The following is a 13,839-nucleotide window of genomic DNA, read 5'->3' as shown; positions in this document are numbered from 1 at the left end:
GCTCGCCTGTAATTCCGGCTACTTGGAAGGCTGAGACGGAATGATCGCCGGAGCCCAGCAGGTCGAGGCTGCGGTGGCCGGGAGCGGCCACTGCACTCCAGTCTGGGTGACAGAGTGAGACTCCAACTCCAAAAAAAAGAGGAAGTAAACCTTTTACTATTTTTTCCCTTAAAAAGCAAAATTTTGATACAGAACTGTGATCAGTTGAATAATCAGTTGTTAGCAGTTTGAACAGATCACTTTCCTGCTCTGCTTATTCATTTATTTTTACTATGATTTTAAAAATATACCAATAGTATAAATTTATTGGAGGAGTTTTTTTTACATCATCTTGATTTGTATTTTTCTTTGCTCAGGAAGGCATTAGATGATGCTGAGGCACCACTGATACTGCTTTTAAGTTGGGACATTGATGGCTTTTGCTAATCAGAGCCAGGCATTGTGAAAACCTCTTGATTTTGGGTACTTCTTCAGCGCCACTGTTCATTATCCAGGTGTTGAACTGAATCGTATATTAGCGGAAGAGAGTACTTACGCTGTCTTCTCTGTCAGTCTGTTTCATTTGTGTTCCACCTAACCTAATTTTTCATTTTGGAAAATCCTGAAGATAAAATAGTCATTAACTGTTCCCCCTGACAAACACATCCACGATTGACCAAACTATCGTTTAATTTCTTATAATTTTATAATGGGCAGGGCTTTCAGAACTGGCTGAGGGCCTGTTGTGTGTGCTGAGTGCAATTCTGCACAGCACTGGTGGCCAGGATCAAGCTGAGCACTTAAAATCCCACGTGCTGCGTACAGTACCATCCAAACAGGAGGTCCGGGGCTGCCTTATCAAGGGAGCATTTACTTTCATTATTCCAATAAGCGCATACAGAGTGTTCAGGTCATACAACATTCATTGGAGTCTGTGGATTAATGTTCTTGGAAGAGAGCCTTTTTCTTTACGTGATGGTAGCTGTCACTCTCCCCTTGCTGTTTTGTGTCTCAGTAAATGGCCGTACCACTCCATTTGGTTGTCCAGAAAGAAGCTGATGCTTTCATTTTCCTCAACACTGCATGCAGTCAGCCACCACTGAGTCTACTTCCTACGCGTTTTTAGAATCCTAGTGTTCTTCTGTGTCAGTCTAGGTTTTAGTCTTCTCCTGGGTGACTGCATCTTCTTAGTTTCCCTTATTCCAGTTCAGTTTCCTAACAGTCGATATCAGAACTAGGGTGATCTTTTAAAAATGTGGGTGTTTTTCTCCCTGCTCCACCTGAAACTGTCCAGTGGATCCAATTTTTAAAAATAAGAATCCACAAGCAAAGAAGGGTTTTTGCATTTTTAAGTGCTTGCGGAAGAAATCAGAAGAATAATATTTTTATGACACAGTATCATGAAATTCAAATTTCAGTGTCCATAAATAAAATTATATTGAAATACAGCCACGATAATTTGCTTACATGTTTTGCGTCACATCGCAAAGTTGAGCAGTTGTAAGACTGTTTGACTGATAAAGCCTAAAATGTTTACTGTCTGTCTCTTTACAGAAAAGTTTGCTGCCCTCTTTAAACCATTTCTGTGACTTGAGGTCAGATGAGCATAATTAGACATAGTTATATCTCAGTTTTCTGCTTTTTCCCCTCTGTTTTCAAGGATTAAGTATGTCCAGTAAGAGAAAATAATTTGAGTTTTGGGAACTGTATTGTAGTCCCTCTTATACATACCTAAAGCTTTTCAAACACTGCAGATTAAATGTTGAGAAAACAGACTTCAAATCCTGCTAAATCTTGTAGACAAGCCAGAGTGGGTAACTCATGGTTCTCTCTACCCAGTGGTCTGAAAATCAGTCTTTCCCCAGTAACTAATATTCTTGATTGTAAAAATTTACCATTTTACAGTTAAAGAGCAAAAAGGAACATCTTTTTATGTTACTCAATATTGTCATTAAAATATGATGCTCAAGCCCTCTCATGAATTTTATTTTTGCCATTTGTTACCTTGCAGAAGAATAACACCAGCCATGTTTTGGTTGTGCACTCATTTTACTAACTGTTGGAAGTAACTTGGTTAGGATTTATTATTAGGCAATATAGAACCTTCATTTTACATCATTTAATAAAATCAAATGGTTTTTACAACATTGTTTACATTTTGTTTAAGAATATTTTACTGAGAAAATACTTAATTAACTTTGTTTTATTTTTAGGGTTATATCCTGTGTTGTGACCTCATGGTTTAAGTGGGAATAAAGATGAGTATAAGCAGTGATGAGGTCAACTTCTTGGTATATAGATACTTGCAAGAGTCAGGTGAGTACTTTTATAAAGTAAATAGGCCTCAAATTATTTTAATATTCTCAAAATAATCTTTTATGCATTTGAAATTTGTATCAGTCCAAACTGTTGAACTTTGTATGTTTCCTTAATGTCTGGACTGCCATTTTAAAGCTATGTCTTACTGCATGGTTTAACTCTCTGACTCTTTCAAATATGTTGGAATCATATCAGGCAAATATTTGTAACAGTTTGGCTTTCACTGTTCAAAGACAATTTTTATGATTTGTTATGAGGTGAGACTATTGCACATGTTTAGTAGGAACATATAAACTCAGATACCATCAGTTAGGTAATGTATATCCAGAATCCTCAATTAAATGTTGTTGGTTCTAATTATAGTTAATGTTTCAAAAGCTAAATTAACAGTGTTTTTCCAGAATACTTTCATAAGTTTTACCCCAGTTGATTAAGTATATTCTTGACCTGAATGAATTCTTATTAATGTATTGAGGGTGATTATAAATTATTGAAAGTCATTTGTGATTAATTTAAATGAATCAGTGAGCATTCACGTTTTCTAGAAAGATTAAGAGGTATAGTTGTAAAACAGAGGGACTTCTGCAAGGGAGCATGAGGATGAATTAAGCAAATAAAAGGGGGAACGGTTGGGTAAGGGTGAGGCATAGGATGGCGAGAAAGGTTGATTGCGATGGTAAGTGCAAATGGCTAACATAAAGTGAAATTATTTGGTGGTTAAAAATGTCATGATATAGAAATTGAATTCTAGAAATTATACCTTAAAGTTACTGTAATGCTTTAGTAGTAAGTTGAGGTGCAGTATAAAAAAGTAATTTTGGTGTTCGCGTGTGAGGGAGGATTGAAGGACTAGAATAGAGTTCCAAACTTGTTGTAGGACACTGAGCCTTAAGTTTATGGTTTTCACACTCAAATTGTTCTTCTGATATGGCATAGTTAGTTGTGCTTTCCTCTGCAAGGAGTACAGTATAGCTCAGATCTTAGATGACATTGCTTGTGAGATGTTCGCAGTTCTGAGTCTTTCTCATGGATTTTCTGTTCCCAAGCCCCTTACTACTTCTCTCTGATGAGGAGCAGCTGAGAAGGTGATAGCCAACAAGGGCAGGGAGGGCAAAGGAGAGAGGTAACAGCTGAATCACTTGTGATGATGCTTTGAATTTAATAGATTTTGTTTTATTTGCTTAAACTGCTAAACTAATATTGAAGGCAGATCTAAAAGACAACTTCCAGAGAATATTTTGAATAAGATAAAATGAAAAATTAGCTACTAGTAATTGTAACATATGAAAGTTGTTATATAGTATTTTTGACCAAAATGGAAAGAATTTGTTGAGTTAAAACGAACTGTGCTTTCTGCTTTTGAATTTGTTCACCTCTTAAGCCAGAACTTTGAGGCTTTTTGACACTGAAGCAAGCAAGCAAACAAACAAACAAACAAAAAACATTGTGAAGGATCAGTAGATGGGAAAAATACCATAAAGACTTTATGTTGCTATAAGAAAATACAGGAGTAAAAAGGAGCAATAAAATAAAATACTGGATTAATTTCTAGAAGAGTAACCAGTGAATAAGTATTATCAAAAGTCTTCTTAAAATTGCTTTTGTTCTCAGAGAAAACCTTTGTACATTCCATGCTTTAAGTTGCAATAAAAATAAAGCAATAATTTTAAAAAATCTTGTGTTGTAGGCTGATATATGTCATATTAGTCCCTCATAATTGTTTACTGCGTTCTTAGGTGTGCTGTGTGTAGTCTTCAGAAAGTTTTCCAATTTATAGTGTAGTGGGGATGTTAAGTTACATCTCTAAAAGTGTGAACACCAGTCCCTTGGCAAAAATTGTAACTTCCTGTTTATATTATGATTTATAGGGGAAAATCAGACTCAGCTGTTGACATTTTGTCTTAAAGGCAGTTTTTCTAGGACTGCAGCTTGCCATAAATGTAAGAACCGCCTATACCAGAGTTCTAAAGTTAGATCCTCTGACCACCTGCACCAGAATCACCGTGTGGGGCCCAGGAATCTGCATTTTGCAAATACCCCAGGTGATTCTTAGGGCTTACTAAAGTGTGACAGCCACTGGTGTATATTAGTTGTAGGACACTTAGCATTTGAGAAGAAAGTTGACAACAGATATGTAGGAGGTTCACAATATCTTGAAAAAAAGTATAATTAGTAGCTATTCAGGATAAAGTAGACAGCATGAAATGTGCATCTTCTGAGATCTGTAGTGTGAGAATGTCTCTGGAGGAAGAGCTACCACTAAAAGTGGTATGTTTGTATTTGTGGACAAGGTGTAGCAGGAGTAATGAAACTTGTTTATGTCCTAGAGGATGCCATCAGAGACATTCATTTGAAATTACTTTCAGAAGTAGGAGATGGGAGAGAGTTTAAGCATTTTAATAGTTCTGTGAAATCTGGACTAGATTCAGATAGAACGCAGAATATCATCTGTAAGAAATGCCCATAGTGTCTTTAGATCTGGGCACTTTAAAAGTTATTTTCTTGGTTCTGAGGTCCAGTTATGCACAAATGTGGCTGTTTTTGCAAAGGGATTCTACATCAGAATCATCTGCTACAATAATTCTTTTCTCTGGGTTGTTTTGGAGATTCAGCATACTTAGTCACTAAGTATCTAATAGATTACAAAGGATACTTGTTGAGAATTGGTCATCTGAGAAATATGATCTAAATTAAATTACTTTAAGGTTATAACCTAAAAGCAACAGATTTTTAAAGCAGCAGAGAAGAAACTAGACTCTTAATACTCTGCTCTCCCTGTAATAGAACTCCGAATTGGGTTATGAGGCATGCAGAAAAGGAACAGTCATGGCCAAGAAAGGGTGTGTACACAGACAGGTGCAGGACTGGTTTGTGAAGATGATCAGAAAGGAAAATAAAATTTGCTCCTTGTCTGTCTCATTATTGAAAGTCCAAGAATACCTGATGAAAGTTGTATTTTGTTTTGATAAATTAATGGTTAAGAAATACTGTGTTTCAGTAAGAACTTTTAACATTTGTAAAAGTCCCTCTCCTCCCCCCAAATTACATAATTTCTCACAGTTTCATTTTCTTCTTTTGTAAAATCGATTGCTTGTTGAAAAAAGGATTACTTTGTGATATTCAGCCTCAAGTGTTTAATGGATATCTCTGTTTCAATTAAACTATCTTCTCAACTCATCAAAACTAATTAAGAGAAAAGTATATTTATCACAGGGTTTTTAGTAAGTGTTGGAACTTTTTATTTTTCCCCATTTTATTTCTAGAAAGTTCACCCTAAGCAAATTTGTTTGGTCCTCACTGTTCTGCATTTTTATGAAGTAGGTTCCTATATTCAACAGTTATTTCCCAGGAAATAAAGTTATTTTTTTCTCTTTTGAGATGACTTGAAACTTGAGTACATTTGACATGTAGTACTGTATGTAATGATTAACTTGATCCAGTGTGCTCCCTTTAATTAGTGTTCCTCCAAGAGCATTAATTTGATTGGCCTAATAACTCATCTAGCAACCATATGCAGATAAATAGTGGTACATGCTAAGTTGTATATAATCGAACCTTGATACCATGTTAATTCTAGAAGAGCTAAACTGGATCGTTTTAATTTCCCTCCCCCACCCCTTTTTGTATCACTTTTGACTCCTGTGATTATTCACCATTTTGGTTTATTTTTTTCCTGAAGAAATTGTTTCTGGCAGTGATTTGTGAACTTTCTGGCATCTGTTTTTCTTATTACTTTGTATAAGAAGATGTCATTTTATTTTGCTTAAATTGTGTATTTGATTTGGGGGAGAATCCTTGATACTAGATATAACTGTCATCTGTTACATGTTTAAAATCTCCACAAGTTCTCCATTTATGATGTACTTGACTATTGAAAACTATGAAACAGTTGCATCTTATAATTGAAAGACTGAAAAATTTAAAAAACAGAATGCCCTTATAACTAAGATGAGTTATTTTCTAGATTGTGATTGATTCGAATATTGAAACTTTAAAAAAATCCTCATGTTTTTAGACTGAGATTTGCGTGCAGTCTTCGTTTATAAGAAGGTGATGCCAATACAATGGCTTAAAGCATTTGGTTCATGAAAGATCATCTTGTCTTTGCTGCATCCCACCCACCTCCACTGCTCTTTTTCTCTTAACTTTTTCAAACAGATGTCACATCTCCTTGGATATAGGCCTTGCACTACACTGCTTTTTCTGAGATGGTGATTATTGCTTCAAACGTTATATTGGCTTACAAGATCACATGTAAAAACCCTATATTACTATTATTGTTCAATTTAGAAAACAGGACCATAGGAGGCACAACCTAATCCTAATGTTAATGTGTAGCATTGACGTTCTGACCTATACCATCGTGTAGCTCATTCATTCATCTTTTTTTCAACGTAACAGTTTTGTATTAGCACCTGTAATGGCTAATAAAATGTCAGTGATGTATTTTTATCTGCTGACAGTGCGGTTTCTCACCTGATTTAGATAAAGGTAATTGACTGGCTAGCCCATTCCTTCCTGCCAGCCTCATTTCAGTGCCGTTTATAAACAGTCTGTACCAGTGGGTTCGGTGGGGTCAGGTTCAACTGGCAATCAGTTCTGTGTGTCTGTAGCCATGAAAAGCTGGAATGAAAAGACCTTGGAATCTGTTATGTCCCCATTCAGTCTCCTTTTAATTTTTACGTGTTAGATGACCAACTACAAAAGTGCAAGCAGGTGTATAGTGTTGCTTTATAATAAAATAGAATATGGAATAACCTTGATTTGACACATGTAGTTGTTGTATACATAGCCAATTAACAATAAACAGCAAGAAGTTAACACAAATACTGGTAGTCACAATACTTTTATTAAATTTCCAAATAGGTTTTTCTTTTTGTAAGCTGACTTGACCATTTTTTCATTGACTAAGGAAATTCCTACTACATATTAAAGGACAGCAGTCCTATAATAGTTGCCAGAGAATTTGTTCAATCTTAATTAGTGACTTTTTTTTTTTAAAACAAGGACTAGGATATAAGGAAACACTTAAATTGGTAGTGTCATTATAAACTTGCACAGTTTTTTGGGAAAGAATTTGGCACTCATGAAAATGTTCTTTAAAACTGCTATGTCCCCTTCAACCTTTGAGGGAATTCATCCTAAGAAAGAAAAAAATTACACATGGCAAAAACCCATATACATATAGATACTGGAGATAAGAAAGATTCTTTTAAAGTAGTAATCATTGGAAAACTTCAAATGTCCAACCACGGTATGAATAAGTCACTGGCTGAATGCATTTATTTGCTGAGCATTATGATGTTATTATTTCAGAAAGTATAATCCATATGAAATGTTCATAGGTTATTTTTCTTTAAGGGCAAAATTACGGCTCACAGTTGTATAGATAGCATATGAGTGTTGGGTCTGACACTTTTTTTTTTTTTTGAGTCAAAATCTCCGTCACCCAGGCTGGAGTGCAGTGGCACACTCACAGCCACACCCCAGAGTCGACCTGCTGGGCTCCCACAATCCTTCCGCCTCAGCCTTCCAAGTAGCCGCAACTACAGGCACATGCTACCATGCCCGGCTAATTTTTTGATTTATTGCAGAGATTATAGGCTTGATCCACTGCACCAGGCCTGGGTCTGACTCTTTAACAACCAAGATCTCCTGTAACACATTTCCCTTCCTTTTTGCCTTTTCTAAAATCATGATCTGTAGGGCGGAGTTGGAATTTAGGGACAAGGGAACATTTGATGATGGGGACAGAAATACCATTTTCTGGGGTTTTTGGTCCTAAAGCTTAAATGGTACCTTAGATAAATCAGATTTTCTTTCCAGACTATACTATGCTCATAGTTAAGCCTTGTCATTTTTAACATTTTGTGTTGTTTAGTCACACTGTATCATACCCACGATGGTCAGTGTCCGTTTTCTTGTTCCTGTATTGTCTGTTTGCATAGTAGAGTTGTCAGACTCTGAAGGACTAACTCCTTTAAAAAACAGTCTGTAACATCCCTGAAACAAGCGTAATTTAAAAAACAACCGTTTTGTGATCTCATTTGTGACTGCTACACAGACTGCTGCCTCTGCTCTTTTCTGTCACTACATGGCTGTATGCTGAACTTAGTGGTTCTTGGCTTTATTCTTGTATGGAACCTTTCTTCTCCTTTTCAGTCTTTTCCTTCTCATGAACATTTAGAATACTTGGTTGCAGAGGTGCCATTCCTAATCAGATTGGCTCTTATCCTTGAAAACAAGCGATGCTATTTTAGACAGTCGTGCCAGATTTTGGTGATCCCCTTTGCCTCCAATTATGGAAAGGGAAAGCTGTTCCTAAAAAGGTATTTCCTGCATAAACATTTACAGATAAATGGGAATATTTTCTGGCATAAAACTGGTTCAAGTTTTAGATTGCTTTTCAAGGAACACTCAAGTTATATGCTTTTTCAGATTTTTTTGATGTGCGCAAATATAATAGAATTGCATTTTAATTTAACAAATGTTTATTAAGTGCTTATTCAATCAGGTAATGTGCTAGTTTCTTAGAATTAAAGGATTGCTGGACATACACCATTTTGTCAGGCAGCCCAGTCTGGGAGTCAGACATAGGCAACCAACCATAGAAAATTATAGTATTGGCTTTAATTTACTTTCAAAATAAATTGTATTATCCAATCTAAAAAAAAAAGAAAGAAAATTATAGTATCAGTGAAGAAGAGACTGATTAACTCTAGATTAATGAAAGAAGACTTCACCTCCATAGAGATGGGAAAAGAGCCCAAGAACATAAGAGCCTGAGGCATGATATCAGCATATTCAAGATGTGTATTTTGTCACCTCTGGAATTTAATATGCAGCAGGAACAATACGGTTCCAGGGTGTGCAGTAATGGGGAAATGAGACTGGAGAGATAAGAAGGGCCAGTTACAAAAATCACTGCGTGACATACTTAGGAGTTTGGCCTTTATCATGAAGGCCAAAGGAATCATTGAAAGTGCTCACATAAGAAGTGATATGATCAGCTTTTGTTTTATAAGTATTCTAGCTGCAGTGTGACATATGTAACGGGGGAAGAGAGGAAAGGAACTTACAGCAGTAATTGTCTAAGCAAAGGATGACAGGGTCTAAACTCAGACTAAGGTGAAACTCGGTTAAAACATCTGGAGAAGGTAGGCTGACAGAATTTGGAGGTAGGATGATAGGATTTGGCAAATGGTCAAATGTGAAGGGAAAGGTGGGGGTTAGCATACTATGACTTTCAGGTGTAGTGAAATGATGTCAGAAGTTTCTAAAGAAAAGGAGTTTTAGGGAGGGGAAGAAGAAAAGTAGTTTTAAACATAATGATTTGAAGCTGCCAGGTAATGCTACGACTAGAAATTAAGAGAAAAAATACACTTGACTTTAACATATATTTAAGCAGAGTGTTTACTGTGGAGCTTTTTTAGGGTAAACATTAGTGAGAAGTGCCAAAACAATGCTAATGACGACTTTAGGGCTGTTTAGTTACCATTTAAGAGCATTCTAAGCACGTCTGCAATAACTTGATATGCACATAAGCACCTGTGATAGCTTTTCTCCTAGGACAGAACAAGTTCAGGATATATGCAATGTTCCAGCCAGATATTGGTACAGTTCCACCTGCAACTGTTAGCATGTTCTTGGACGTATTATTACTTTAAGCTTAAACTCTATAGGCTAAGAGGGTCTAAATTTAACAATTTTGACTATTTAAATTGCACCCACAAATAGAAAAATCTTGTACTTTGTACAGTTTATAAGCCTATGGAAGTCAAAACACTTTTAGAACCTTGGTGCCAAATATGACTCATAAGATGGTACAATGTATTATGCACCATGTATACCACTTTCCAGGACCCTGAGTTGAAAACAGTTAAACCTTTTTGTCAGTAAATAGGAGTTCACTCTGAGTCTTAGCTTTATTCTTGACTGTATTTTAACTGTTTGAGAGGAGCAGTAGAGAGTCTCATAGTGAGTTTGAATCCACTTTCTTGCTTAGTGACTGTGTTTACTCATTAGATTGTAAAATAATAAAATTATACGTGTATGCATAGTGTCTATCGTGTTATAGGTCCTCCATAAATGATATCTTTTTATCTTGAAGTCATCTTAAATTTCTAAGCTACTCAGGTGTTTGACTGTTTTTACTCTGTATGATTTACGGTTAATCTATTTAGGGAGGAGGTATATAATTGAAAACAGGAATCTCCAGCCTCACTGCTTATGGATTTATTTCACTGCGCACTCGCTTGCACTCTCTCTCTCTCTCTCTCTCTCTCTCTCTCTCTCTCTCTCTCTCTCTCTCTCTGTCTCTCTCTCTCTCTCTCTCTCTCCCTCTCTCCCTCTCTCCTTGTTCCCCTAGTCCGTATTCTTGACTTTTTTACCATGGAGATTTAGACTCTACTCATATTCAATTAGTTGTGAATTTCCTGACAGACTATTCAAAATGGTGCTTTTTTCCCTCATTGTATCTTTCTCAGTTATCTCTGTGAGCTCAGATTCAGCTAAAAATTATACATACATTTAATTACGATCTTGCCTATAGGCAAAATCAGGAGGTTAAAATCATGGTCTTACAGGTAATGCTCTTCTCATTTATCTTTCCCACTACGAGTAGTTACATGGCTTAGTGTTCCAAAGGAGAAAGGAGGGAGCCATGAGGAAATCAACTTAACTGTCATTAACCAACGGAAATATTTCCTAGCCACAGGCTGTTTTAAGTGTAGTGTTTCGTTATAGAACGTTTGTAAGTGCCATAAGGTGCGTAAGAATGGAAGCCCAAAATGCAAAAAGACATGTATGAAACACTAGAAAACTAGGAAGATAGGCTCACCAGCAGTTAGTTATTATGTAGATTAAATCAGTTTAACCAAGACCCAAAATAAGCCTGTATTCATTGACTCTATTTAGTATGAAAGTTTTGTCACATTCTATATCACACGTACAATTTAATTCAATTGCTTAAAGCACATCTTGGAAATTATTATTTAATGATAAACTGTGATGAAAATTTTGTTAAAGACAATAGCTACCCTTGGATTATGAGTTTACTATAATTTACTTTTGAATTTTAGCTAGATTTGTATAAATAGCAAGGCCAACCTAAAGGAATTTTTATTATGTGAGTGTTCTGGTTTTAAGTATTTGAAGTTGAAAGTACATAATTGCTGATGGAGCTCATTAAACTGGATCTTCATTTGCTAGCTCTTCAATTCCTAAAGATTTCATATGGATGAGTCATTACTAAGTACTTTACTAAGTACTTAGTACTTTTAAAGCACTTAACTCATACATAAAATGATATTTAAGCATTCAAATTTTTCATTCTCAAATTTATTTTCTTTCCTTTTATTAGTTTTAGTTCGTATTTTATTTCTTAAGTAGTTGGGAAAAGCCGCAAAATATTGAATTTATAAGGTGTTTGACAATTTTATGTAGAAATGTGAGAATACTATAGAAATATTAAATGTTGCTAAATCTATCTTGGCCTAAATTATCTTGAGTGAAAATGTTGAGTCACATGATTTCCAGAGGCTTTTTCAACTTTTAAATTTGATGCTTTTTGTTGACGAAAGTTACATACCACTGATAAATTTTAGAAAATTTGCAGGTATGTTATCAGATATTTATTAGAAATTTTAAAGAGTACGCTAAATATTTAAAGGAAAATATATAAGGCTAACATGTTTAGCTTTAGATATTTTTTCTGTCTAAAAACATACTTGACCTTCGCTGTTACTCTGGGATTTCAAATGGGTGGAATGTAGTTTTGAAAGATTACAGGTATTTGTGTGTGTGTGTGTGTGTGAGTGAGAGAGAGAGAGAAAGAGAGACTTAGCATGTTGCTACTGGGAAAATAATTTCTCATACGTTTTCTTGTGCTTTCAGGATTTTCTCATTCAGCATTTACCTTTGGTATAGAAAGCCATATCAGTCAGTCCAATATTAACGGTGCCCTCGTCCCACCTGCTGCATTGATTTCTATCATCCAGAAAGGTCTACAGTATGTAGAGGCAGAAGTTAGTATCAATGAGGTAAGGAAGAATTATTTCAAATACTATTCTTAAATATGCCCTTAAATCAGCCATCTTGTATGTTTATTCAGGATCTTTTCTTTAACTAAGGCAACAAAAATGCAGTGTTATTCCTAATGTAGCAGTCAACTTGCACAGTCAAGGTGTGTTGTGCATAATTGTAGGGACTGTTATCTGTAGCTTATTTTCCTTAATAAGTTTTTATTAGTAAACACTAAGAAAAAATTTTTATTAACACAACAGCAACAGCATTGTACTGTGGAATGCTGAGACAATAATTGATGGCCTGAAAATTGGAGATTCTCATGTTATTTGGACCTTGACCTAAGTCAGTTTATAATTGAAACCAACTGTGGGTGTTCCTGCCTGACTAAGGTCTACACATAGGAAGTCTTTTTGGCTCAAGGGTCAGCATACAACAAATAGCCAAATCCTGCCTGTTCCCTGTTTTTATAAAGAAAGTTTGAGTGGAGCACAGCCACCCGCACTTATTTACATATTGTTTGTGGCTTCTTACACTAGAAAAGTAGTTGTGACAGAGATTATGACCTGTAAGACCTCAGTTAATATTTGTGATCTAGTCTGTGACAGGAAAAGTTTGCAAACCCCTGGCTTAGCTTAATATTCTCATGTATAGCCAGGAGCTTGTCCCCTTATTTTCATATCAGAGGTTAACATGTTATCCTAATGCAGATAGTTTTTGAACTGAAGTATCCCTGGTTTCTGTGTCAATATTATTATGGTTGTATAGTGTACTAAAGTCGATTTCATTATTTTTTGGTTTCCTCATCTCTATGACTGAAAAATCCACAATTACTAAATTAAATGTATCTTCATTGTCTTCTAGCACCTTCCCTCCCCAAGTGTGTTTTTTTGCAAACGGTGATCAGCATGTTCTGCCTCTGGCTAAATGAAGTCTCGTTGTAGCTGAAAAATCTTCTGTCAGTTTAACATAGTACTTACTTTACAGTGTATCTGTGTTGGTTTTAGAATTTTTTAAGTTACTTGTAAGTTAAGATACTTTCTCCTGTTCCTCAAATACTGCATTACAGTTGCCAATTCAGAAAGACGGGCTATGTTTTCGTAGCTCCCAGCACCTCCCACACCACTGTCTATGGTCAGTGGCACTGTACACCAGTTTAGGTGAACCAGGCTTCACATATGCATGTACCTCACTAATGTGTACTGTTTGTGTTTCTGTCTTGCTCTGTGCCGGTGTCTCTTCTTGTGCTTACTTGGAGAACTTTTTATTACTCGTGAACTTCCTAATATCAATAAGTTTGGAGCCTTTAATAACTGCCTAACATTAAAGAACACTATAGTCCGTGAAATCTATTTCTGCTTTGATATTTTAATCAAATCACAAGAAACTTTAGAGTCTAACAAGTAATTTCAAAAGTTTTTAGATTTTTAAAAGAGGTATTTACTGTACTGTGGCGCCGGGCCTCTCACCATTGTATGAACTATTCCATATTGTTGCTTTGACTGCCAGAATTTCTGA

The 13,839-nt window shown here is 35.7% G+C and overlaps 1 protein-coding gene across 3 annotated transcripts in view; it reads left to right on the top strand.

Annotated features, from left to right (window-relative positions):
- TBL1XR1 (transducin beta like 1 X-linked receptor 1) overlaps positions 1–13,839 on the top strand; it is a 78,411-nt gene that overhangs the window by 29,742 nt on the left and 34,830 nt on the right. For 2 of the 3 annotated variants that reach the window (XM_008055880.2, XM_021711287.1), the window contains exons 2-3: positions 2,193–2,295; positions 12,193–12,338. In XM_008055880.2, coding sequence (XP_008054071.1) covers positions 2,238–2,295; positions 12,193–12,338 — 204 coding nt within the window. In that variant the 5' untranslated portion in view covers positions 2,193–2,237. The remainder of the gene's footprint in view (positions 1–2,192; positions 2,296–12,192; positions 12,339–13,839) is intronic. The other variant, XM_021711288.1, reaches the window with a different exon arrangement.

Source organism: Carlito syrichta, unplaced genomic scaffold (assembly GCF_000164805.1).
Source record: "Carlito syrichta isolate Samal-C Ts95f unplaced genomic scaffold, Tarsius_syrichta-2.0.1 Scaffold302015, whole genome shotgun sequence".
NCBI lineage: Eukaryota > Metazoa > Chordata > Mammalia > Primates > Tarsiidae > Carlito > Carlito syrichta.
Note: the sequence above shows the minus strand (reverse complement) of the source record. Positions and strands in the feature narration are given on the sequence as shown.